The 25,148-nt window shown below is 48.6% G+C and overlaps 1 protein-coding gene across 3 annotated transcripts in view; it reads left to right on the top strand.

The window, feature by feature from the left end:
- GPR107 (G protein-coupled receptor 107) overlaps nt 1-24,665 on the top strand; it is a 74,627-nt gene extending 49,962 nt beyond the window's left edge. Inside the window, exons 15-19 of one of the 3 annotated variants that reach the window (XM_067040497.1) lie at nt 2,905-2,954; nt 4,203-4,286; nt 5,020-5,141; nt 19,370-19,443; nt 24,215-24,665. In XM_067040497.1, coding sequence (XP_066896598.1) covers nt 2,905-2,954; nt 4,203-4,286; nt 5,020-5,141; nt 19,370-19,443; nt 24,215-24,261 — 377 coding nt within the window. In that variant the 3' untranslated portion in view covers nt 24,262-24,665. Of the gene's footprint in view, nt 1-2,904; nt 2,955-4,202; nt 4,287-5,019; nt 5,142-19,369; nt 21,969-23,438; nt 24,112-24,214 lie in introns of those variants that run through there. The other 2 variants (XM_067040496.1, XM_059072000.2) reach the window with 2 other exon arrangements.
- Nucleotides 24,666-25,148: the final 483 nt, after the last annotated feature.

Genomic DNA, 25,148 nt, shown 5'->3' with positions numbered 1-25,148 from the left:
TTCGGGATCAACCCTGAGCTCTGCGTATTGTGGCTGCGTTTCTTAAGAGTCAACGCTGGTTGTTCCCAAGGTCCGTTTGTCCATTCTAGCACGTGGCCTGGGATGGCACAGCATCGGTGCCCGTGCTGACGTTTCCTTGTGTTGCCTGGACGTGCGTGTGCAGGCTCAGTTTTCGAGTGCTCCCTGGCCTGCGTGACTTCTCGGAGTGTCTGACAGGCAGCCGTGGTGGTGCAGCTCGCAGGGGGGTGGGAGAGGCAGTGCCTCCCCCGGCTTCCTCTGACCCCATGGAGACCTGCGGTGAGCGGACCCCTCTGCTTCCTCTTAGTCAGCCCTCCCTGCCCCTGATTTGCTTTCCTGTGATGGCGGGGGGCTCAGACCTCACCTGAAGAATTCTCTCTGGTACTCTCAACTTCATCCCACCCCTCCCCCAGCCGCTAAGACAGGATCCGCCTTGTTCCCTGGCCCGCCACTGCCCTGCCCTGACAGACAGATCCCTTGCCACTTCTCAGAGGAACCTCTACAAAATTCAAGGTTTTTGACCTCAGTGGGGCTCTCATTCTTCTTCTTCTTCTTCTTTTTTTTTTTTTTTTTGGTGGCCGCACTGCACAGCTTGTGGGATCTTAGTTCCCCGACCAGGCATTGAGCCCAGGCCCTCGGCAGTGAAAGCGCCGAGTCCCAACCACTGGACCGTCAGGGAAGTCCCTGGCCTCTTATTCTTGACTCTTGCATCTTTTCTCCAGAGAGATTATTCCAAGCTGTAGATGTGATTCAGGCTTTGCCCTGCTTGAGACGCTTCAGAGGCTCCCTGGGGCCTTGGCACCAACGAGGAGTGCAGCTCGTGGTCTGCGTCTGACTCAGTTTTGGGCTTTGGCCTCGGCCCGGCCAGGTCCCTAGCCTCTCCGCAGTCCAGCCGCGCTGAGCTGCTTTCTCTGCACCGAGACGTGCGTGATACCAGCATCTCCAGACCTTGGTATCTGCTCTTCCCAAAAACGTTCTCTCCGCTCAGCCTCTCCACTCTCGTTCCTTCCTGAGCCCCCGTCAGGCCTCTGCCTGGACACCACCTCCTTTGGGAATCCTGTCCTTCCTCCCTATCCCCTTAGTCTGAGTTGGGAGCCCTTCATTGGGCGTGGCCATGGCAACCATGCCGTGAAATCCAGGAATAGAAACATGCCGCTTCTCTCTGTTGGGCTGATGTTCCTTGTGGAAGCAAAGGCAGGAGATTCACTTGCCAGGATTTATTTCAGCGAGCAAAATTCAGAAGAGACTTGTAAAGCATTTTTATTGTTCAAGTGGTCGGATTGTTGGTGCTGTTCTTTGTCAGTTATTCACAAAGAAGAGGATTGAACGTCCAAATTCAAGACCAATTTGCTTGTTTGGAAGGGGCCCAGTTCTCGTAGGCCACCTGGTTTTATGGGGCAGAGTGCAGTCGTTGACTGCCGCCAGTGTGAGCAGAGACTCCCACGCAAAGAACAACACAGAAGGAACGCTGGTTCACGCAAACGTGCAGAGTTTGAAATCCGACACGTCTCAGTTTTAACATCTTGACCTGGTGAAGCCTCTCCTGTCCCCCAGGCGGGGAGGAGAGCCTGACCCCACACCCGCACGCCCAGTACTCTGTGTGCTTAGCATTGTGAGTGGATGGCCAGTGATCCAGTGCCTCTCCTTCCCTAAGGGATGGCAGCCACCCCTGGGGCAGGCGCCGTGGTCACTGCCGCATGCCGGGGCCTGGCCCAGCGTCAGAGTGGATGAAGGAGGACCGAGAACCAGAGAGATTTAAGTTCAAAAATAGCAAGACCACCAGAGGGGTTGCTAGATAAGAAAGCTTTTGCTGATCTGCCTACTTCATTTAGCTTCTTCAGGTGTTACGTGAGTGTATGAGTCCATCACAGCTCTATATGTGGGTATTATAGCCTCTCAATTTGGGGAGTTAGAATTTCTCAGATTTTCTGCACCTTCTCTCTTTGACACACTCAGTTTCTCAGAGTGGATTCTTGCGGATACTGTTAGGTGATAATCACCTTGAAGATTTATTCAGGATTCCAGGAATCCTAAGCTTGACTGCCCCCCGACTAATCATGAGCCGGAGGAGGGAGACCGAAGGAAATCGTTCCTTCACCACCCACAGTTCCAGTCCTAAAGGGAACCAATAATTAAATGTTATTAAGCAAAATTAATTTGCCTCCTGCAGGGAGGTTTATGATGAATGAAAGGATTGGTAATCGGGGAGGGAGCCAGGCTACCCTCTGTGGTCATCAATATTTCATGGCCATTGGCGGTGGCAGGAAGTTAGCTGTCCTGGCTCCCTGACCTTGAGCAATCTTGAAGGTAGGGCAAAGCTGGGGAGGTTGTATTTAAAGGGCTCTGTTACAAGACACTTAGTGAAAACCTAAGTGAAATTTGCAAGACGCACCCATGGGTTAATTGAATTTACACCCTCATTTAGCTGGAGGCTCCCCTGGATGGGGCTCAGGTACCCACCTGGGACTGGTCCTATTGGGGGGTGCAGCCCTGTAGCCACAGTGGCAGGGCTGAAATGTTTAATGATGGCTTTGGGGGTGGGGGGCGGGGGAAGAGTCCTGATTTGTAGTGTCTGCCGATTTCTGTGGTGTCACTGTATGCTCAGCATGGCTGTTTAAAGCTTCTGAACGGGGAGTGGGGGGGTGCACTGGTTTCCTGGAGCTGCGAGTCCCAGCATGTTGCCGCCACAGCTCCCCAATTCTTCCTGGTGACTGGGGGAGACCCTGCCCAACTGCATTTCTAGAAATACAGATGTGCCCCCCCCCGCCTTGGGCGGTACTCGTGTACATTAGACTTGGCCTCTTGACTGAGAGGGTACCTGAACGTGATGGGCTTTAAGAATGAGAAAAGAAATAGCCTCTCATTTTGTTCTTTTCTTCTCCCTAGCTGCCATTAACTTGGCAAAGCTGAAACTTTTCAGACATTACTACGTCTTGGTGAGTAAAAAATTCCTAAATTTGTAAATAAGGTCAATTCATGGAGTAGAGCTAATGAACTTCCAAAGCACTGGTAAAAGCACAGGAAGTGTGCTACCTGGAGCTGTGTGTGGGCTTCGTTTTACAAAACCAAATGGTGGCCGTGGACATGGGAAATTAAATATCTGAGTTACTTCTTTGTAAATTTTAGTTTTAAATTTGGCTTTAAATACTCAGAAAAGTAATACATGCTTGATATTTTTTAAATGCAGGATTATAGGAACACAGCAAAAGCCCTTTATGACCCCGACCTTCTATACCCCTTCCCCTTTTCTTCCTCCTCCCCCAGGTATTATGGTTAACAGTTCAGTGGTTATTTCTCTAGATTCTTTCCTAGGCATATGCCACGCATAGCTGTTCCTTTGACTTGCTTTTTTAAAAATTCATTTACAAAAATGGGATCATATCTACAAACAGGACTGGAGTGAACATGAAAAGTCCATATAAACGTAGCACCAAAGGCAGGACTAAGTTATAAGTTATTAGAGTCATAATTTCCTGGACTATTATAAGGTATAGATTTCTTCTAGAATTTGCTTCTGTACTCCTAAACGAAAGCTTCTGAGTCATCTCCATGTGTGGTTTTGGCGCATTGACTGTCACTTTGCACAGAGTCCCCTGCCAGCCCGTCCGCCCTGGGTGCGGTCCCAGCGAGCCGTCCGCTCTCGAGCGGTCAGCGTGTTGAATCCTTTTCACATCCTCTCTTACTAGAATGCTTAGGATTATTGGTACTTCCTCTGAGCGTGGACCTCGAACATTTACAGCATCTGCTGAAGGGACTAAAAATCAGTATTTTCCCTGTGTGGCTTTATTTTGCTGTTACGGCTGGAAAATATTTCTCAAATCCTGGGGATAAAAAACTATTACCCTCTGGGGCTTGAAATCAGTGGGTTCTGTATGAGAATTAGGCGACGAAGGGGTTACTCAGGAATTAAGAGCAACTACAGCAGAGTGTCCTCCCAGTGGGTGTGACTGTCTTCAGTCGGTATCTTGGTCACCTAGAGAAAAAGAAGAAATCCTTTCTAGTGTAACTAGCAGAGCATCTGTCTCTCTGCCATGTTTATTAATTAGCATTGTAAGTGTCAAATAATCTTCAGGTAGTTCTGTTTTCTCTTTTGTAGTTAATCTGTGAAAGCAGGTCATTGGAAGAAGGTGGTGCCATAATTTCTGTGTTGATTTTATTTCTTGTTTTCTTTGCCCCTCATATAGATCGTATGTTATATATACTTCACCAGGATTATTGCATTTCTCCTCAAACTTGCTGTTCCGTTCCAGTGGAAGTGGCTCTACCAGGTACGCTGCCCACAGGGGACAGTGCCAGGGAATTTGTGTCTGAGGGTGAAGTCTTAGGGTGTAACTTAAGATGGTTACTAATTTATTTGGCAGTGGCCACTAAGACCTTTTGTCTCTTCCGGCCTGCAATTAAGATGATATGTTTGTCCAGGAAAGCCGCTGGATTACATGAGAAATCTGGAAGTAATTGCATTATTGATTTTAGTTTTCAATTTAAAAAGTTTTTGCAGAGAAAAGCCTCAGGCCAAGAACGACTTGCCCTGTAAAATTAAAATCTAGATGAAATCAGTTATAAGGCTTAGAATAGCTTGGAATCCAGACCTCCCTTTTTCTTGCCCATTATTACTATTTCAATAATAAAGTATCTTTGCAATATACTAGAACTAGTTTAACTGCTAGGGTAGCCACCATATGATTTCGAGACTTTTTTCTGGAGGCTCTCACTTGGTGCTTTCAACACTGTAGGAAAATGTATGTAGGTAATGAGCTCTTAAAAGATGCCAATGAAGACACTTAAAGCAAGGGGGTCTCAAGTGTCATCTCTGGGCAGAATGCTCCTAGCTAAGGCTTCAGCAAATCCTCTAAGGAAAATGCTCCCCAGCGGTCAGCTCTGGCATTTGAGTGACTGATTGGTGAGTGGTCGGGGGGAGGGGGTCAGTTTGTTTAGTTCCACTGCTTTCTGAAGAACAATATTCTAATCCCTGTATTTGGGGGTGGTTTTTAAAATTTGCAGCTCCTGGATGAAATGGCCACGCTGGTGTTCTTTGTTCTAACGGGGTATAAGTTCCGTCCAGCTTCAGATAACCCCTACCTACAACTTTCTCAGGAAGAAGATGACTTGGAAATGGAATCTGTGTAAGAATCTCCTTTCTTCCCTCCCCTCCCTCGCCCCTTACGTAACTAAGAGCAGCGTGGTACGAACTGGAGCAGCTGCTCTGCGCAGTTTGTTGCTCCAGAGGTTGTCCCTCTATTTTTAGCAGAAGGAAATGGACGTGCAGACCCCATGCTCTCGTATTCAGTTTGAGGTACAGTATCTACCAAGCATCGCTTAGTCTTTTCGGGGAAAGTAGAACTTGCCATTCTATTAAGCATCATTGGAGCCAGCTCCCAATAACTTAGTGGCAAGAACTCAAGGACATACTTGGCCAGTTCGAAACTACTGAGGATGGGCCCCCACCTTCCTGCCGGGCCTGCCATTGGGAGCTGACGTCTGAAAATGCTATCATCCGAGTCATCTGTAAGGCTGCCGGTTATCCTCACCCGGCCTTTAGCATCACATAACTGAGTAGCTTTTCACAGCCAGCACGGTGACTGCACCTACATCTGAGCATTAAAATGGGCTGTTCTGAGTCGGGGGGTAAGTGACTCTAGGGTCCTATTTTCTGGGAGAGGGCAACCGTTTTCTAGAAGAGTGAATGGTGATTAAGAATATTTGCTTATTAAAAAAAAAAGGAAGAATATTTGCTTGTTAACTGATGAACTCTGCTGGGCCACCTCAGTAGATGAGTTTGATGATTAGCTTGTGGCTGTGTTTCTCCCTTCCTGTCCGCTCTTTCCAGAGTGCTGCCTTCAGTGCAGGCGGCCTTTGCACCTTTCCCAGTTCGCAGGCTGAACCTCGGCCCACGGCGGGCTCCACTGGGCTGGAGGGCAGGTCAGGCAGCGTGGGATGTCCTCAGCTCCTGTGTGGGAACAGTAAATGGAAGCAGAGCCCCAAACGACAGCTCCCTGCGCAGAGGAAGAAGCCCTTTTTTTTTACAGAGAGTGGAGGGGAGAGCAGGAGAGCCGTCAGATGTGCCTTTTCTAGAACTGGCATAATCTGAGCAAGTGACTGTTGGTTGCAGAGGCACAAGTGACGGTCACCTGAGGTTAAGTGTACATTCAGTTTTTACTGTGACATGTTCAGAACCACATTTTATGAAATGCCTTGTTTCCTTTATTATTGTTTCTGGAAAGTTTTAAAAAATTGTTTAAATATAGAATAGAATATAGAATAGTTTTTTTTATTTTTTGCTTGTGTTGCTCTTATTTATTTACTTTAACATCTTTATTGGAGTATAATTGCTTTACAATGGTGTGTTAGTTTCTGCTGTATAACAAAGTGAATCAGCTATATGGATACATACACCCCAGTATCCCCTCCCTCTCGCGTCTCCCTCCCACCCTCCCTATCCCACCCCTCTAGGTGGTCACAAAGCACCGAGCTGATCTCCCTGTGCTATGCGGCTGCTTCCCACTAGCCATCTGTTTTACATCTGGTAGTGTATATGTGTCCATGCCACTCTCTCACTTCGTCCCAGTTTACCCTTCCCCCTCCCCGTGTCCTCAAGTCCATTCTCTACGTCTACATCTTTATTCCTGCCCTGCCCCTAGGTTCTTCAGAACCTTTTTTTTTTTCTTTTAGATTCCTTATATATGTGTTAGCATGCGGTATTTGTTTTTCTCTTTCTGATTTATTTCACTCTGTATGACAGACTCTAGGTCCATCCACCTCACTACAGATAACTCAATTTTGTTTCTTTTTATGGCTGAGTAATATTCCTTTTTATATATGTGCCACATCTTCTTTATCCATTCATCTATCGATGGACACTTAGGTTGCTTCCATGTCCTGGCTATTGTAAATAGAGCTGCAGTGAACATTGTGGTACTTGACTCTTCTTGAATTACGGTTTTCTTAGGGTATATGCCCAGTAGTGGGATTGCTGGGTCATATGGTAATTCTATTTTTAGTTTTTTAAGGAACTTCCATACTGTTCTCCATAGTGGCTGTATCAGTTTACATTTCCACCAACAGTGCAAGAGGGTTCCCTTTACTCCACACCCTCTCCAGCCTTTATTGTTTGTAGATTTTTTGATGATGGCCATTCTGACCGGTGTGAGGTGATACCTCATTGTAGTTTTGATTTGCATTTCTCTAATGGTTAGTGATGTTGAGCATCTTTTCATGTGTTTGTTGGCAATCTGTATATCTTCTTTGGAGAAATGTCTGTTTAGGTCTTCTGCCCAGTTTTGGATTGGGTTGTTTGTTTTTTTGATATTGAGCTGCATGAGCTGCGTGTAAATTTTGGAGATTAATCCTTTGTCAGTTGCTTCATTTGCAACTATTTTCTCCCATTCTGAGGGTTGTCTTTTCATCTTGTTTATGGTTTCCTTTGCTGTGCAAAAGCTTTTAAGTTTCATTAGTTCCTATTTGTTTATTTTTGTTTTTATTTCCATTTCTCTAGAAGATGGGTGAGAAAGGATCTTGCTGTGATTTATGTCATGGAGTGTTCTGCCTATGTTTCCCTCTAAGAGTTTTACAATGTCTGGCCTTACATTTAGGTCTTTAATCCATTTTGAGTTTATTTTTGTGTATGGTGTTAAGGAGTGTTCTAATTTCATTCTTTTACATGTAGCTGTCCAGTTTTCCCAGCAAAACTTACTGAAGAAGCTGTTTTTTCTCCATTGTATATTTTTGCCTCCTTTATCAAAAATAAGGTGACCATATGTGCGTGGGTTTATCTCTGGGCTTTCTGTCCTGTTCGATTGATGTATATTTCTGTTTTTGTTCCAGTACCATCCTGTCTTGATTACTGTAGCTTTGTAGTATAGTCTGAAGTCAGGGAGCCTGATTCCTCCTGCTCTGTTTTTTGTTCTCAGGATTGCTTTGGCTATTTGGTGTCTCTTGTGTTTCCACACAAATTGTGAAACTTTTTGTTCTATTTCTGTGAAAATTGCCATTGGTAGTTTGATAGGGATTGCATTGAATCTGTTGATTGCTTTGGGTAGTATAGTCATTTTCACAACGTAGATTCTTCCGGTCCAAGAACATGGTATATCTCTCCATCTGTTTGTATAATCTTTCATTTCTTTTTTTTTTACATATTTTTTTTGAATTTTATTTATCTTTTTATACAGTAGGTTCTTATTAGTCATCCATTTTATACATATTAGTGTATATGTATCAATCCCAATCTCCCAATTTAATTTCTTTCATCAGTGTCTTACAGTTTTCTGCATACAGGTCTTTTGTCTCCTTGGGTAGGTTTATTCCTAGGTATTTTATTCTTTTTGTTGCAATGGTAAATGGGAGTGTTTTCTTAATTTCACTCTCAGATTTTTCATCAGTAGTGTATAGCAATGCCAGAGATGTCTGTGCATTAATTTTGTATCCTGCTACTTTACCAAATTCATTGATTAGCTCTAGTAGTTTTCTGGTAGCATCTTTAGGATTCTCTATGTATAGTGTCATGTCATCTGTAAACAGTGACAGCTTTACTTCTTCTTTTCTGATTTGGATTCCCTTTATTTCTTTTTCTTCTCTGACTGCTGTGGCTAAAACTTCCATAACTGTGTTGAATAGTATTGGTGAGAGTGGGCAACCTTGTCGTGTTCCTGATCTTAGTGGAAATGGTTTCAGTTTTTCACCATGGAGGACAATGTTGGCTGTGGGTTTGTCCTATATGGTCTTTATTATGTTGAGGTAAGTTCCCTCTATGCCTACTTTCTGGAGGGTTTTTATCATAAATGGGTGTTGAATTTTGTCAAAAACTTTTTCTGCATCTGTTGAGATGATCATATGGTTTTTCTCCTTCAGTTTGTTGATATGGTGTATCACGTTGATTGATTTGCCTATATTGAAGAATCCTTGCATTCCTGGGATAAACCCCACTTGATCATGGTGTATGATCCTTTTAATGTGCTGTTGGATTCTGTTTGCTAGTATTTTGTTGAGGATTTTTGCATCTGTGTTCATCAGTGATATTGGCCTGTAGTTTTCTTTCTTTGTGACATGTTCGTCTGGTTTTGGTATCAGGGTGATGGTGGCCTCATAGAATGAGTTTGGGAGTGTTCCTCCATCTGGTATATTTTGGAAGAGTTTGAGAAGGATAGGTGTTAGCTCTTTTCTAAATGTTTGATAAAATTCACCTGTGAAGCCATCTGGTCCCGGGCTTTCGTTTGTTGGAAGTATTTTAATCCCAGTCTCAATTTCAGTGCTTGTGATAGGTCTGTTTCTATTTTCTATTTCTTCCTGGTTCAGTCTCGGAAGGTTGTGCATTTCTAAGAATTTGTCTGTTTCTTCCAGGTTGTCCATTTTATTGACATATAGTTGCTTGTAGTAATCTCTCATGATCTTCTGTATTTCTGCAGTGTCAGTTGTTACTTCTTCTTTTTCATTTCTATTTCTGTTGATATGAGTCTTCTCTCTTTTCTTCTTGATGAGTCTGGCTAATGGTTTATCAGTTTTGTTTATGTTCTCAAAGAACCAGCTTTTAGTTTTATTGATCTTTGCTACTGTTTCCTTCATTTCTTTCTTTTTTTTGGTGTTACGCGGGCCTCTCACTGCTGTGGCCTCTCCCCTTGAGGAGCACAGGCTCCGGACGCACAGGCCCAGCGGCCATGGCTCATGGGCCCAGCCACTCCGCAGCATGTGGGATCTTCCCGGACCGGGGCACGAACCCATGTCCCCTGCATCCGCAGGCGGATTCTCAACCACTGTGCCACCAAGGAAGCCCTCCTTCATTTCTTTTTCATTTATTTCTGATCTGATCTTTATGATTTCTTTCCTCCTGCTAACTTTTGGGGATTTTTGTTCTTCTTTCTCTAATTGCTTTAGGTGTAAGGTTAGGTTGTGTATTTGAGATGTTTCTTGTTTCTTGAGGTAGGATTGTATTGCTATAAACTTCCCTCTTAGAACTGCTTTTGCTGCATCCCATAGGTTTTGGGTTGTCTTGTTCTCATTGTCATTTGTTTCTAGGTATTTTTTGATTTCCTCTTTGATTTCTTCAGTGATCTCTTGGTTATTTAGCCTCCATGTGCTGGTATTTTTTACAGATTTTTTCCTGTAATTGATATCTAGTTTCATAGTGTTGCGGTCAGAAAAGCTACTTGATACGATTTCAGTTTTCTTAAATTTACCAAGGCTTGATTTGTGACCCAAGCTATGATCTTTCCTGGAGAATGTTCCACGAGCAGTTGAGAAGAAAGTGTATTCTGTTGTTTTTCGGTGGAATGTCCTATAAATATCAATTAAATCTATCTTGTTTAATATATCATTTAAAGCTTGTGTTTCTGTATTTATTTTCATTTTGGATGATCTGTCCATTGGTGAAAGTGGGGTGTTAAAGTCCCCTACTATGATTGTGTTACTGTCGATTTCCCCTTTTACGGCTGTTAGCATTTGCCTTATGTACTGAGGTGCTCCTATGTTGGGTGCATAAATATTCACAATTGTTATATCTTCTTGGATTGATCCCTTGATCATTATGTAGTGTCCTTTTTTGTCTCTTGTAATAGTCTTTATTTTACAGTCTATTTTGTCTGATATAAGAATTGCTACTCTAGCTTTCTTTTGATTTCCATTTGCATGGAATATCTTTTTCCATCCCCTCACTTTCAGCCTGTATGTGTCCCTAGGTCTGAAGTGGGTCTCTTGTAGACAGCACATATACAGGTCTTGTTTTTGTCTCTATTCAGCCAGTCTGTGTCTTTTGGTTGGAGCATTTAATCCCTTTACATTTAAGGTTGTTATCGATATGTATGTTCCTATTACCATTTTCCTAATTGTTTTGGGTTTGTTATTGTAGGTCTTTTCCTTCTCTTGTGTTTCCTGCCTAGAGAAGTTCCTTTAGCATTTGTTGTAAAAGCTGGTTTGGTAGTGCTGAATTCTCTTAGCTTTTGCTTGTCTGAAAAGCTTTTGACTTCTCCCTTGAATCTGAATGAGATCCTTGCTGGGTAGAGTAATCTTGGTTGTAGGTTTTTCCCTTTCATCACTTTAGATATGTCCTGCCACTCCCTTCTGGCTTTCAGAGTTTCTCCTGAAAGATCAGCTGTTAACCTTAAGGGAAGTCCCTTGTTTATTATTTGTTGTTTTTCCCTTGCTGCTTTTAATATTTCTTCTTTGTATTTAATTTTTGATAGTTTGATTAATATGTGTCTTGGTGTGTTTCTCCTTGGATTTATCCTGTATGGGACTCTCTGTGCTTCCTGGACTTGATTGACTATTTCTTTTCCCATATTAGGGGAGTTTTCAACTATAATCTCTTCAAATATTTTCTCAGTCTCTTTTTTTTTTTTCTCTTCTTCTGCAACCCCTGTAATTCAAATGTTGGTGCATTTAGTGTTGTCCCAGAGGTCTCTGAGATTGTCCTCAATTCTCTTCATTCCTTTTTCTTTATTCTACTCTGCGGTAGTTATTTCCACTATTTTATCTTCCAGGTCCCTTATCCGTTCTTCTGTCTCTGTTATTCTGCTATTGATTCCTTCTAGAGAATTTTTAATTTCATTTATTGTGTTGTTCATCATTGTTTGTTTGCTCTTTAGTTCTTCTAGGTCATTGTTAAACGTTTCTTGTATTTTCTCCATTCTGTTTCCATGATTTTGGATCATCTTTACTATCATTACTCTGAATTCTTTTTCAGGTAGACTGCCTATTTCCTCTTCATTTGTTTGGTCTGGTGGGTTTATACCTTGCTCCTTCATCTGCTTTGTGTTTCTCTGTCTTCTCATTTTCCTTAACTTTTGTGTTTGGGGTCTCCTTTCTGCAGGTTGCAGGTTCATAGTTCCTGTTGTTTTTGGTGTCTCCTCCCAATGGCTAAGGTTGGTTCAGTGGTTTGTGTAGGCTTTATGGTAGAGGGGACTGGTGCCTGTGTTCTGCTGGATGAGGCTGGATCTTGTCTTTCCGGTGTGCAGGTCCGCGTCCGGTGGTGTGTTTTGGGGTGTCTGTGACCTTATTATGATTTTATGCAGCCTCTCTGCTAATGGGTGGGGTTGTGTTCCTGTCTTGCTAGTTGTTTGACATAGGGTGTCCAGCACTGTAGCTTGCTGGTCGTTGAGCGGAGCTGGGTCTTAGCATTGAGTTGGAGATCTCTGGGAGAGCTTTTGCTGTTTGATGTTACATGGAGCCAGGAGGTCTCTGATGGACCAATGTCTTGAACTCGGCTCTCCCACCTCACAGGCGCAGGCCTGACAACCGGCTGGAGCACCAAGACCCTGTCAGCCGTGCCGCCTCTAAATAAATGTTTAAGTGTATGATACAGTGTTGCTAATTATAGCCACACTGTTTTGCAGCATATATATGGAACTTAATCATCTTGTATAACTGCTTTTTAAGACATGCTCCCAGGCTGCCTTAAATCAAGATGGCCATTCCTTCCATTCGGTCTCTCGTCTGTGTAAATTTGTTTTCGTGCTTCACGTTCATATACAAGTTGTTTAAACTAGGCATTTTAGTTTTCAGAAAAGCTTTCTAGTCAGTTCTCCATTTCATTGGGGGCTTTTTCTGAGGTTCTGTCTTTTCTTTTGTTTGGAACACAGTCTTCGATTTCTTCATTTTGCTCAACTCTTCGTTGGTGTCTGTGCATGAGATAAACAGCCCCCTCTCCCCGTCTTGAAGGAGCGGCCTCGTGGAGGAGATGAGCCTCCTCCTTCAACCCTGCCCTGACTCTTGGTTGTCTCTCACACCTCTGTGATCATCCAAGTGGCCTGTTTTATTTTTAGTGGCTCCCGGTAGTTGAGGGTTTTCCTAGAACTATCAGTGTCCCGAAGGGAAGGATCTCAGGCAGCACTGAGATTCAGGCAGATTGGAAGCCAGACCCTCAGGCCAGAATAGTTTTTTTAAATTAAGGTTTATGTTGAAGAAGTCTGAGTTCAATTTACATGTCTGCCAGTACCTTCCACAGTAAGGTAATATTCAGAGACAATTGTCCTCATCAGATGGCTTAGAGAAATTTCTGGAATATTCACATCCAAAGATTCCTTTTTAAAATTAAAAAAAATTTTTTTTTTTGCGGTATGCGGGCCTCTCACTGTTGTGGCCTCTCCCATTGCGGAGCATGGGCTCCGGACACGCAGGCTCAGCGACCATGGCTCACGGGCCCAGCCGCTCCGTGGCACGTGGGATCCTCCCGGACCGGGGCACGAACCCGCGTCCCCTGCATCGGCAGGCGGACTCTCAACCACTGTGCCACCAGGGAAGCCCTGAAGATTCCTTATTGATGAATGCCTTTGACTTAAATCTAACCAAAAAGTGCAACATTATTCTTTGTACATTTTTATTATATAGTAATAATGAACAAGCTTAGTTGGAAACAATTAAAATACTTAAGCTGTTGGTAGAAAAATTTTAAAAATAGAGTCCGTCTGGTAAACAGCAGCTTTGGGAAGTAACATGAGACATGGTGTATTTTTCCTTTCCCCTGCGGGGAGCCCTTTAGCTCAGCCTTCCGTAACCGTTTAAGGCAGGGTTGCTCTGGGGTCATAGCGAGAAGCTGAATGGCCGGCTCCTAGCATCTTCCGCTTGACTGAAGTGTGGTCAGTTGATGTTCTCCCCAGCAAGACAGGCGTTCCTGTTTCCCACATCCTTTCCATCCGCCGTTGCATCTAGAAGTGCGGGTGCTTTGTTAAGGTATGTTTGTCTCATTGGCAAAATTTTTAAAACTTCGTTTTGGTTTTTATTTCTCTCTGACAGTATTTGGTGGTAGTGGTAATGAAAACGCAAGAGGGCCTGTGTGTGTGTTAAAATCAGGGAAGGAAGAGGGAAGAAGACAGACAGACCAGCAGTCCACTGGAGACTGGGGGGAGTGTGTTTTTTTCTTCTGGCAAGATTTGGGGGAGGGTGGGCAGTTTGAACCAAGGTTGACCCTTGGGTTGCCTCAGCATCTACTCCTGTTACCGGGGAAGGGCGCTCCGTGCTCTGTTCTCTGGGGTTGGCTGAGTGTGGGCCCTCCCGTAACGGTGAAGTGAGCGTCTCTTCCGTGACGGGAGGGCTGCACGTGTACCGGCTAGAGAGGGAGTCGGCCCAAATGAAGGTTTGCTTACTGGGGTGGTGGTGGTGTTCCCGGAGCACCAGCCCAGATGAGCCTGTGAAAGACAAGTTGAGGAGCCATTTGAGGCCAGGTGCCTTTTAGTCAGCAAGGCAATTGTGCTAGGGTTTCTCTTTAGCTAAGAACTCGACTGTTGGGAAAGTTCTGTGAATTTATAAGATGTGACAGCAGGAGAGGCCTGAGGGGGAGGCTTCAGCCACAGGTGAGGGTCAAGGCTCAGCAGCTTCTGGGACTGCCAAGCCCGGGCTGTCATCTCCCTCTCCTGCTCGGAAGTACTGTTCCTGGAGGGCCCTTCTTAAATCCTCCAGAAATAACCCAAACCAGAGACCAGCAGAGCCTTGCCTGTATTTTCTAGAAGGTCATGAGTGCTCTGTCATGCACACTGGAGGGTGTTTCCTGAAGGAGGGCGCTAGGTCTGATCCCCACCCAGGACATTAAGCACCTCTGTGCAAAGTATCAATAATAATGTTTATGCCTCGCACACCTAAGACGAATTCACACCCTTCCTAATATGCCCTCTGCACCAGAACTCTGACCTGGGCCACGCACTGACCTTGCCGACTGAGGTTCCGAGTAGCTTCTCATTCACCGCTCCTTACCTCCTCTGTCTGAAGCTGAGCTGCAGGAGGCGCGGCGCACTGGGAAGTGAGTCTGGCGCGGGGTGGTGCATCCTCCCCGCCTCCAGCCTAGGCCTGCGTGCAGTCCGGGCAGCTGCACCCTCTGGGCCTGGGAATGAGGGCGCCTTCGGAAGTGATGCTGACTTTCCATCTTTTTCTCCTTCTCTTCCTTTTGACATCTCTCTTTGGGGTAACGCTCAGAGTGGCTTACTGATTTTGCTAACAGAATTTATTATAACAAAATCAGCAAGTTAAGTATTGCATGTAATTTCAGTTATCAGACTTAATAGCCACCGCACGTGCTGTGCATATCCTTGAGGATCTGAATTATTTCTGCCATTTTGAGAAGCAGGAATGGGAAGAGATTTGGTTTGGGTTCCAGGGCCCAGAAGCTGTCTCTCTGGAGTTCCCCTTCCAGAATGCCGGCTTTAGGGTTGCCGGTAACCTTTTACTACTTCCTGCATTCATGCAAGTGGGCAACCAATAAATGTAGAAACAGAGCTTGGAGACTAATAGAATTGTCTCTTCACCAAGCCTCTCTACATTTCAAGTCCAGAAATGGTTAGCATTTAGATTTAGTTTGGTTACAGAAACAGATGCATCCGTGTGCCACCTCGGCCCAGGCCACAGTTGACGGCAGTCTCGTGTGGCAGGAGCAGTGGGGACCCGGAGCCCCTTCTCGTGTTTCCCGTATTCATTAGGCCCTGTTGGTTGCAAACACGAGACTCAGGCCTCTACAAGGAAAAGAGAGGTCACCGTGTAGGGGTGAAAGGAAAGCGGGAGGCAGCTGGGTCCGTCCGCTCCCACCGTCTCCGCTGGAGCCCCCCCCTCCTCTGGGCACCTCTCTGCTCCACTGTCTTCTCCATCTCCACGCTCCCCTGGACCCATCCCCCCGGGAGCACCTCTCTCGGCTTAGCACTGTTGCCCCTTTTGCCTCAGACGGGCTCAGGAGCTGCTGACCTTTGGGCCAGTGTCCTCTTGAAGTCAGGAGTGGCCACCTCGGCTCAGGAAAGTTGAGCAGACCCTGGGGGCAGACAGCTTCTGCTGGAAACAGCGTGGGACTTGGTAGCCAGAGAGGCTGGCTTGGCCCGGGCACCGAGTCTACTCGTGCAGGTGTGAGCGCTCTGTCGGCCCTACAGGCGGTTCCGGCCACCAGCCGGTGCCGAGTCCCCCAGTCTCCTACGGGAACAGCGTGACAGAGTGTAGACAGCGCTGCGATAGAGATGTGTGTGTCTGGAGCCACAGAAAGGCATCTCGGCAGCGGGGGCGAGAAGGAGCTGGTCGGGCAGGGCAGGAATGGGCAGAGGCAGGAAGGGCAGGCCTTGCCCTCTGGGGGCCGGGCTCTCCCCGCCCGGGCGGCTCCGGGGGCTGCGCCTGCATTCGCATCCCTGGGGTTTGAGTTCAGACTGAAAATCACCGCTGCTCGGTGCTCGACCTGAGCTTCGTCCGGCGTCTGTCTGCGCCACACGGAGGGCCTCTGCGCGGGTTGTGTCTAGTGCGGGGTGCTGGCTGCTCCGAGGACGGCTCTTCGGCTGTTTGTCCCCCTTCAGTGTTTGTACTGAAACCAGGGAACGCAGGCGGGTGTGTGTGGAGCCGTGACGTTGCCGAAGCGCCGCCTTCTTCCCGGGAGGCTCCCGGGCGGCAGTCTGACCACAGTCTCCCCCTCTGTCTCCTCCACCTGGCGTCCCTCTCACTTCCCAGAGGTTTCACCGGGGAGCCAGGGCGCAGCGCCGTGCAGCCTCACGCCACATGGCGTCATCGCTGGCTCCGCCCGTGCCGCCCCTCTGTGCCCGCGCAGCCCTCACCCCGCAGCCGGGGGCCTCCGCTCAGCCGCGCCTCGCCCGGGGCGCCTCCACTCCGCTCACTGACCGCTCCCCAGTCTCCGCCCCGGCCCGCTTGCCTGTCCTGAGCTTCGGGTCCCCCGCCCCCCTGCCCGCCATCACCCCAAGCCCGCCTCTCCCGGCGCACCCCGTGGGCTTCGGCATCCCCCCGGTCGCTGTCAGCAGAACGCGGGTCTCGGCCTCAGTGCCGCCCTCTCCCCACTTTATCCTGGTGCCCTGCCCTCGCGTGGCCGCTGTCCTCGCCTCCCATCTTCTTCCCTTCCTGTCCGTTCTCCTCAGCTACCCGAATCACCTGTAGACTGTTTTGTAAGAGGATGCCCTGGCTCCTCCCCGGAGACTGGATTCTGAATGTTGGGGGTGCAGGTGTCTCTGTGCTTTCTTGACTCCCCTGGATCCTGCTGGACCAGGCCCGAGAACCCAGGTGTAAGAGTCACGCCCGTCTCGGCGACACGGCACGAAGGCCGTCCACAGCCCCGCCCGCCCACCCTCGACTCTCCTGCCACGTTCCTTCACCAGCAGCTTCTCAGCACTCCCTCACTGTCGGGGAGCTTGCTTGCGTGTCCTCCAAGCCTTTTCTTGTTGGATTTCTTTCCAGAAACTCGGCTGCCCTCCTCCCACTCCTCCATCTTGCTGCTGCTGCCCGCCTTTCAATGCCGGCTTCAAAGCGGCCCCAGCCCCCACCGCCCAGCAGAGGTGACTCTTCTCGCCCCACGCCGGCGTCACACCTGCGCCCTGGCACTCCTGTCCTGTCTGTGCGAAGTGGCCGTGCGTGTCCATCTGGAAGACCATCCCTTCTGCTGGGCGGTGGCTCCCTGGGGGCACCGGTTCCGGCTCTGCGTCCTTGCCCCGGGCCTCTGAGGCCAGAGTGAACGTTGTTTTCTCAATTGGGCCGCCATCTGGCAAGGAGTGTTTCCTTGGGGAAAGAAAGGGAGCAAAGGTTTTGCCCAGGCCTGCTCTCCGAGCCGTCCTTGGGTCACGGTGCCTGTTCTCTGCCCTCAGCGTCCGCACGGGTTGAGCTCCTCCTGGCCCTTGTTAACCTGGGGCAGTAGCTGCAGGCCCGCCGGCTGTTGCCAGGAGTGTTTCTGGAAGACTCGAGGTTGTATTTCTTCCCTTAACCTCAACACGTTTGGAGGCGCGTAGGGGTTGCTCTGCTGGGGCTGGAGAGGCTTGTGGTGCCCGTGTCCTAGTCTGGAGAAGGTCCCTTTAGAAGCCACCCTGGGTGCGTGGATTTCTCCCAGGAGAAGCGTGAGCGCTTCCCGGTGAGGTCAGGCCCGAAAAGGGCACCGGCTGGCAGGAAGTTATGCTAGGTTCTCTCAGTTGGTGTTCCCTTTGTTTGGGGGCTGCATTTATACTCACCCACAGCCTCTGCAGGGATCCCTCAGTTCCCACAAGAACCACCTACCTGCAGCATACTTTGTCCTGACTTTACCAGAAGTACAGATAACGCATGAGTCCAAAGGACTCTTGTTTGAGAAAAGCCCCAACTCTGGGGAGGGCTGGATGGCTTTGGGGCTTGGTCACAGCAGCAGCATGGTGGCAGGAAAGAAAGAGAAAAAATTTTCTTACTCAAATAAAATAATTTATCTACTGTTAGGTCCAGCTGGACAAACGCTAGATGTCACATGTAGGGCCACTGAGTCGCCATTTGTAAGTAACAGGATTTGGGAATTGGTGGGGGGGATAGGTAGGGTCCTTGGAGAGACTCTATTGGAATGATTGATTTAATTTATTTTACTGATGAGGAAATTCCTGTTGGTCCACGATGGAGGAACATAGGTGCCTCCTTGCTTCCTAGAGTCCTTAGGGAGATGCTGGGCCGGGGTGTTTGTTTCTAACACTTTATTTTGTAGAACAGTTTTAGGTTCATAACATTGAACGAAATTGAACAGAGGATACAGATACTTTGCATATGCCCCTGCCCCACACACGCATAGCTTCCTCCATTATCAGCATCCCTGGTCCACAGTAGTACATTCCTTGCAACTGATGAGCCTGTATCAATTTATTATTATCATCCAGAGCCAGTAGTTTACAGTAGGGCTCACTCCTGGTGTTGTACACTGTGTGGGTTTGGACAGATGTGTGCCTACCATTATATAATAGAATCATACAGAGTCATTTTGCTGCCCTGAAAATCTCCTGTGCTCCGCCTGCCAGGTGGAGTTCAGTATCTGCTTGGTGTTTCCTGCTACGGAGCCACTCAGTTGCGTCATGGATACCCAGATCCTTAGAATCTGTCTAGCTCACATTTTGTGAGGCAAGAGGCTGTCTTCTCATAGACCCCCACCTTCTCAGGAGATGTCGTGAGTCACTCTCTGTCTCTAACGGTCAAAGAATCTTTGGGCCCAGAAAGTTCCTCCAAACCTGTGGTTCTGTCCCAGGACTCAGAAATGATCCACTGTGACTGGTTAGTATAAATGTCTACAGCTGATTCGCTTTTTTTCACAATGTTAATTATGATACAGATACTCGTGTCATAATTGTGACTAGTGTATATATGTAACATAAAAATTTGTGACAAAAAGAAAGAGATGAAAGCTGGTTGTGATAACAGCTGGTATGTAGTGACTGGGCGCGATGGAGAATCTCGTTTTTCCCTCACGACAGTTCTGAAAAGTGGGGACTGTGTTTCTCCTGCAGCACAGAGAGGTCACGTGGCTTTGGGCAAAGCTTATACTGCTAGCAAAGAGCGGGTCCGGATTTGAACCCAGGTGTGTCTGATTCCAGAGCCAAGACCCTTTACCCCTGGCGGCCACTGTGCTGTGGTGAAGACGGCCTTTTACTTTAAGACTGAGGTTTTCCTCGTTTTTTCCCTCATTCAGAGTGACCACATCAGGGGTGATGGAGAATATGAAGAAAGTCAAGAAGGTGACCAACGGCTCGGTGGAGCCGCCGGGTGAGTGGGAAGGCAGCGCGTGATGGAGCAGCTCCGAGGCGGCACTGTCAAAGGGAACAATTCACCCATAGTCCTGTTGGTCAGCGAGAGAGGCCGGCCCCTCCCAACGGTGACACCGCAGAGCACGTGGCTGGGAGCAAATTGCCACGGAAGCCGAATTTTTCACTCTTTTCTGGAAGCCGGATCTGTGGCTGGTGATAGGCAGCTAGAATTCTCCTTCAGGTGGGAGTGCTGGGTAGCGGGTGTAAGAGGAGGAGGGTAAAAGGAAGACTTTGCTTTTAATCTCTATTATTTTAAATCGGTAACTCTTCAGGTAGGTGCAGTTGTGACCCGTTGTGTAGCAGCGGAATGTTGGTGGATGGGGCGTGGCGGGTGGCGGTGTGTCTGCAGCCATTCGGGGCATGGGAAGGGGCTTTAGGAAACGAGCGGATGTCGAGTGGGGCACGGGGGCTCACAAAGAAGGGAGAGGTGAGCATCGCTGCGTTTGGGGGACAAACGAGTGAGATCAGGTTATTTTAGAAAGCAAAGTCAAAACCCAATTTAGTATTAAGAGCCTGCCCCAGGGTTTCCGGCCCTGAATGTCGCCCCAGACCTTCATCCCGGATTCTGAAAGTGACCAGGATCAACAGTCGTCCGAGGGCTGCGGTGTCAGAGTCAAGGCCCTGGTGGTGGCAAATGGTTCTCTTGACTGAAGTGTGTTCTGTGTTACCTAATGGATGGACGGAAGTGTGATTTTAAGCTCGAACCGCTGCCTCCTGTAGGATTTCCCTGAACATCTGGTTTCCCTGACGGCCCAGAGCAGCACTGTCTCTGGCGGCCCTCTCTTCTCGCAGCTGCATCTACTTTGTGTGATCAGAATATGGCGAAATGGGAAGGAGGCAGCCGGAGGCCCCCCCACCCCCCCACCCCGACCTCCTGGCCTGCCTCCTGGGTGCTGGATGGTGACGGTGGCCGGTGGTTATTCTCTTACCTCTCTGGCTTGGAAGGGTCGATCAGAAGCCACAAGATTTAGGGGTGCCGTTCAGTATGCCCGGTTTGGGAACCTGGAGTGTCTTTACTCAGAAAACAGTTATTTTCCCTCTCCTGTACCATTGTCACTTCCTAAATGACCAGTGAGGAAGCAAGTGTCTTTTGTTTTTTAAGTGGCCTTTTTGTGCACTTCGATGAGCCCTCTGTGCTCTGCCCAGTGCCACCTCCCCAGGGTCTCGGTCCTGGCTGAGTGAGGAGGAAGAGCCAGCATCTTCCAAGGCGGCGGCTGCCGCCCACCTCTCCGCAGGTATTTTAGGGAAGGGTTCGTGTGTCTTCTCATCTTCAGGAGCAGGGGAATAGGCCCCAAGTATTCATCTAAGGGCCTTTTTTTGTCTTTTAAGTAATCTTAGAGCTGTGTGACAGGAGAAGGAAGTGGCAGGGAAGACGGGAGTATTTTTCAGACTTTGTTTTCCTGACATGAACACCGTCCCGGTGATTAAGAAATGTGTCTCATACTGTGGCCAAAACTCCCTTTGGTGCTTCCCTCCGAGGGACGTGTTTGCTGTTTGTCCTGCAAGCAGATGTCCTCGGCTAGGCCGTAGACCTCTTGGCAAGAACCAACGGTTTGAGGAAGCACACACACAGACACAAACACACCACGAAAGAAAGGGTCTCCACGGAGGTGTCCTCACTTCATGTGCTGGAAGCAGGGAAGCGAGTGAATGAAGATGAGGGTGTGCACGTGGGCTGGCACCGGCCCTTGCTCAGCCCTCCTGCTCTGAGGTCCCTGGGCCCCAGCGGTCACAGGAGGACATGAGCCAGAGGGCTGGGCTTCTCTGTGCTACCGGCTGCTCTTCAGATCCCACGCGGCACCTCTAGGCTCACAGAATGGCTGAGAGGCTGCAGTTTTACAGTCCTTACCCTTCTGCAACCGGAAGGTACAGAGAAGGCCGTGGATTAGAAATAAAGGCCGGCCGCAGGCTTCCTAACAAACGGGTCGTCTGCCCACATCCTATATTTTAACTGGCAGAAGGTTTAAAGGCAGGCCGCTGATCAAGAGAAATCAAAACCCCAGCCCAAGATTGGGAAAGTAGGTGGTAGTTCAAGTTTTTACAAAATTATTTAACCTCCTCATCCTGTTCCGCAAACATTTGTTCTCTTTCTCCATGACTTGACCGCTGTGAGCAGCATTCAGCTCTACCCTTGAGTAAAAGGTGACTGATTGGGGTCTGACGGCAAGTTGTTTCCCAGCTGACAGCCCGCTTCCTGCAGCCCGGTTTTCACAGTCCACTTGGGCTCATGGTGATGCAGTGTTTGAACGGTTAAGCCCTCTCACTGTTTCACGGATTGGGCAGGAAGGACCAGTGCACATCATAGACTGGCCGGTGGCGCTTATAACTTTGCCTTGCGCTCCGGCCCCCGCTCCTGCCTCCGCGAAATAGCCGCGCCTCCTCTGGGAGTCCCGCCGCGGACCAGAGCTGCCACTGGCTGTAGAACGTTAGCGAGTAAAGGATCTGTTTTCCTTTAACAAAGTGTGTGTGTTTGCTAGAAAATTACTTCTTGGACAACACGAACCATCACTGATCTCTTAATCCTGGCTCTTAACAGTGGCCAAAGACTCCACCAGCCTGTTTCTTGGTCCCGCGATACTGGACCGTTTTAGCAGCAGTGCCTCCACTGAATATGCCTGCTGGCTACTCTTGTAAAGAGAAGCTTGCTCTAGTGTAAAAGATGGTTTCTCAGATCATAGCCTGAGTCTGTTCAGTTTTCTTTCAAGAAGCCACTTTAGAGTAAAATTTCCAGTTTTTTTTTCCCCTGGACGTGTCCAGCCAGCCAAGGCGGCACCCAGTCTCTTCATGAGTCCACTCCACGGGGCTGTCTCGGCAAGGCATCCACTGCCTCATTGTGATCTCGCCACAGGATGCTCTCCTCCCACCTCCCTCTTCCCCCTCCCCGCCTCCTCTCCCCGCCTCCTCCCCCCCTCCCCCCTCCTCCTTCCTTCTCCCCCTCCTTCTTCCTCCTCCTCCCCTCCCCCTCCCCCTTCCTCCTCCTCCCCCTCCTCCTCCTCCCTCCTCCTTCCTCCTCCTCCTCCTTCCCCCTCCCCTCCCCCTCCTCCCTCCTCCTTCCTCCCCCCTCCTCCCTCCTCCTTCCTCCCCCTCCTCCTTCCCCCTCCCCCCCATCTCCTTCTCTTTCCTCGCCTTGGCCCTCGCCCATCAGTTCCACATGGGCTCAGTCTGGGAATACAGGCTGAAGCCTTTGGTGCATTGCAGCATTTTCCCCCAGCAGCTGTGTGAAGGATGTATTTTCCAAGCTAAGGAGAATTTTATGCCAAGAGCACATATTATTGCTTTGGACTGTATATGATCTTCTGCCCCCACACGGAAATGTCTGTCTTATTTTAGTCCGTATCGACCAAGGAACAGTGTCAAAGATGCCAGTTTTAATTGTGAGTGGCTCTGGCCATCTCCGCCATCCTGGAGCATCTCCTTCGAGGGAGGCTTCTAGGACCTGAGACAGTCTGATGGGTCATTGGCCCTGCTCCGTACACCCCGTAGAACAGTGGGACTGTTGGTGCTTCCTGCTGCCGAGCCGCTAGTCCAGAGGACACGGGTCCTTGCCCGCTCCTCCTCCTGCTCCACACTGCACACCTCACCCCTGCTTCCCTGACCCACGCCTGTCCTTCAGCAGATTCCGAACACAGGATGCCTGTGGCCTGCTGCTTTTTTTTCTCTTCAGAATTCAGAATTCCCCACTGAAGAAGTTGTTAGACTTTGACTTGATACCTCTTGGTGTATCAAAAACCATACCAGACGTTCTAGATCTACCCTTTACTCCAGTTTTCTCTAGGGTGTTTCTGGCAGGAGGTCGTATAAGAGCTCCACCTGAGTTGATGCTAATACTTGTCACTACGACCTGGAATGTAGTTACTGATTGGCAAGCCGACATTCCCCCCGGGCCCCTTCTGTCGCCTGGCGATGCATCTGCCCTCTCTGCACGGCTTATGCTCGAAATGTAATGTTTTTCAGTGGCTCGTTGCTAGGACATGGACACGCACATCCTCTGAGAGACTGTGCAGAAAGCACTCCGTGGGGAGGGGCAGGAGCGAGGATTCAGCTGTGTCGTGTCAAGGACCTTTGGGACTCTCCTGGCAGGAAGTCTGCAGGAAGGCCATTTGGGAAGGAGTGTGCATAAAGTCGGTAAAGGTCAAGGCGAGATAGAAGAGCTAGCTCGCCCCCAGACAGCAAGCTTATCTTGGGGCGGGGTTTGAGGCTTTGGGGTGGGCAGCCAAACCAAACCAGTCAGGGGGCCAGGCGGTCAGCGTTCTGAGCGTTTAAGACACTTACCACAAAAGGATCCAAAAATCCTGTCCACACAAGGGGGCTTCTTGATGCCTTAAGCAGCTTTTGCGGATGATACATTGGATTTGCCTAGTCATGTGACCTCAGAAGAACTCAAGACACATCCAATCCAGAAATATGTTTCCTTTGGGGGAGAAAATGTCTGTAAATATTCCTTGCTTTCCAGGTTAGATTGGGTCGCAGCAGGAGTTTTCAGTACTTTTTTTTTTAAAACACTGATGGTCCCTGAAGAGTGTTTATGTGAACATCTGCCGGGTGGAGGTTCCGATCCGGGTGATGTAGGGGATGGGTTCTCCTGCTGTGATGCAAACATGTAAAATAAAGATTTCTGTGACAGGAACGTATGTTTGTAATCCGAGGGAGTTGCCGACTCCTGCCTGCTGTCTCTCCGCCCCCTCCCCCCTTATAATTCTTTCCTTTGTGATTTTTGTTCATTAAATTAGTTAATTGCCTCCTACTCGCTCCCACTGGCAAGAGTGACACCTACTAGAGAAGCTCCCTGTGTCTCAGCTGCCATCGAAACTCAAACGTGCCTTCAACTCCAGAGGCTTTGTTTTGGAACAGACTGAAGATGAGTTGTAGTTGAATGGTGTCCTGCCTCCGCTGGGGACAGGGGGTGCTCTCTGAGTCAGGGCCTGGGCGCTGCTGCCATTTGAGGGGCGATGACGGCGGAGACTTGGGGTAAAGCCCACCCTGCGGCAGCCTCGGGTTCACCCTCTTACGGTGTTGGTCATCAGATAGCCCTGCTGGCATTCCCACGTCAGAATCGGGGAGATCCCAGATTTCAGACTCAAAGCATTTTTGGAAGTCATCCAATCCCAAACCCCTTATTTTACTAGGAATGTGTTAAGTTGAGGTGTAACTCACGTACAGTAAAATTTACCCTTTAAGCGTATAGTTGGATGAGCTTTGACAAGTGTATGTACAGTTCTGGAGCCTCTGCCATAGGTGAGATGGAACATTTCCACCACCCCATAAAGCCCCCTGTGCCCCTTCTCAGTCAGGACCACCCCCTGTCCAGAACTACCACAGCCGCTGCTCTCATTTCTACGCTGTGGGTCACTTTCTGCTAGAATTCACGTGAGTGGGATCACACTTGCGTGTATGGCTTCTTGCACTCAGGAGACTGTCTGTGGTTTGTCCACCCAAAGCCCTGGCTTTAAAGCTGCAAAAAATGGGGGCCTAGAGAGGGTTGTGCCCCCCCCCCTCCCCCAGCCAGTAAGTATCGGAGCTGAGGTGAGACCCCAGGTCTCCTGACTCCAGCCTTGTTGTGGTGACGAGGGCCAAGTCAAGGGCCTGGCCTCGAGCTCTGTCGGGTACTGTTGTGTTTACAGTCGCGTTAGAATGGGCCTCTGTCCGCCGTATCCCAGAAGCTCG

The sequence above is a fragment of the Kogia breviceps genome, chromosome 8, assembly GCF_026419965.1.
Source record: "Kogia breviceps isolate mKogBre1 chromosome 8, mKogBre1 haplotype 1, whole genome shotgun sequence".
NCBI lineage: Eukaryota > Metazoa > Chordata > Mammalia > Artiodactyla > Physeteridae > Kogia > Kogia breviceps.
The sequence above is the reverse complement of the archived record's forward strand: the minus strand, read 5'-3'. Positions and strand labels throughout refer to the sequence as shown.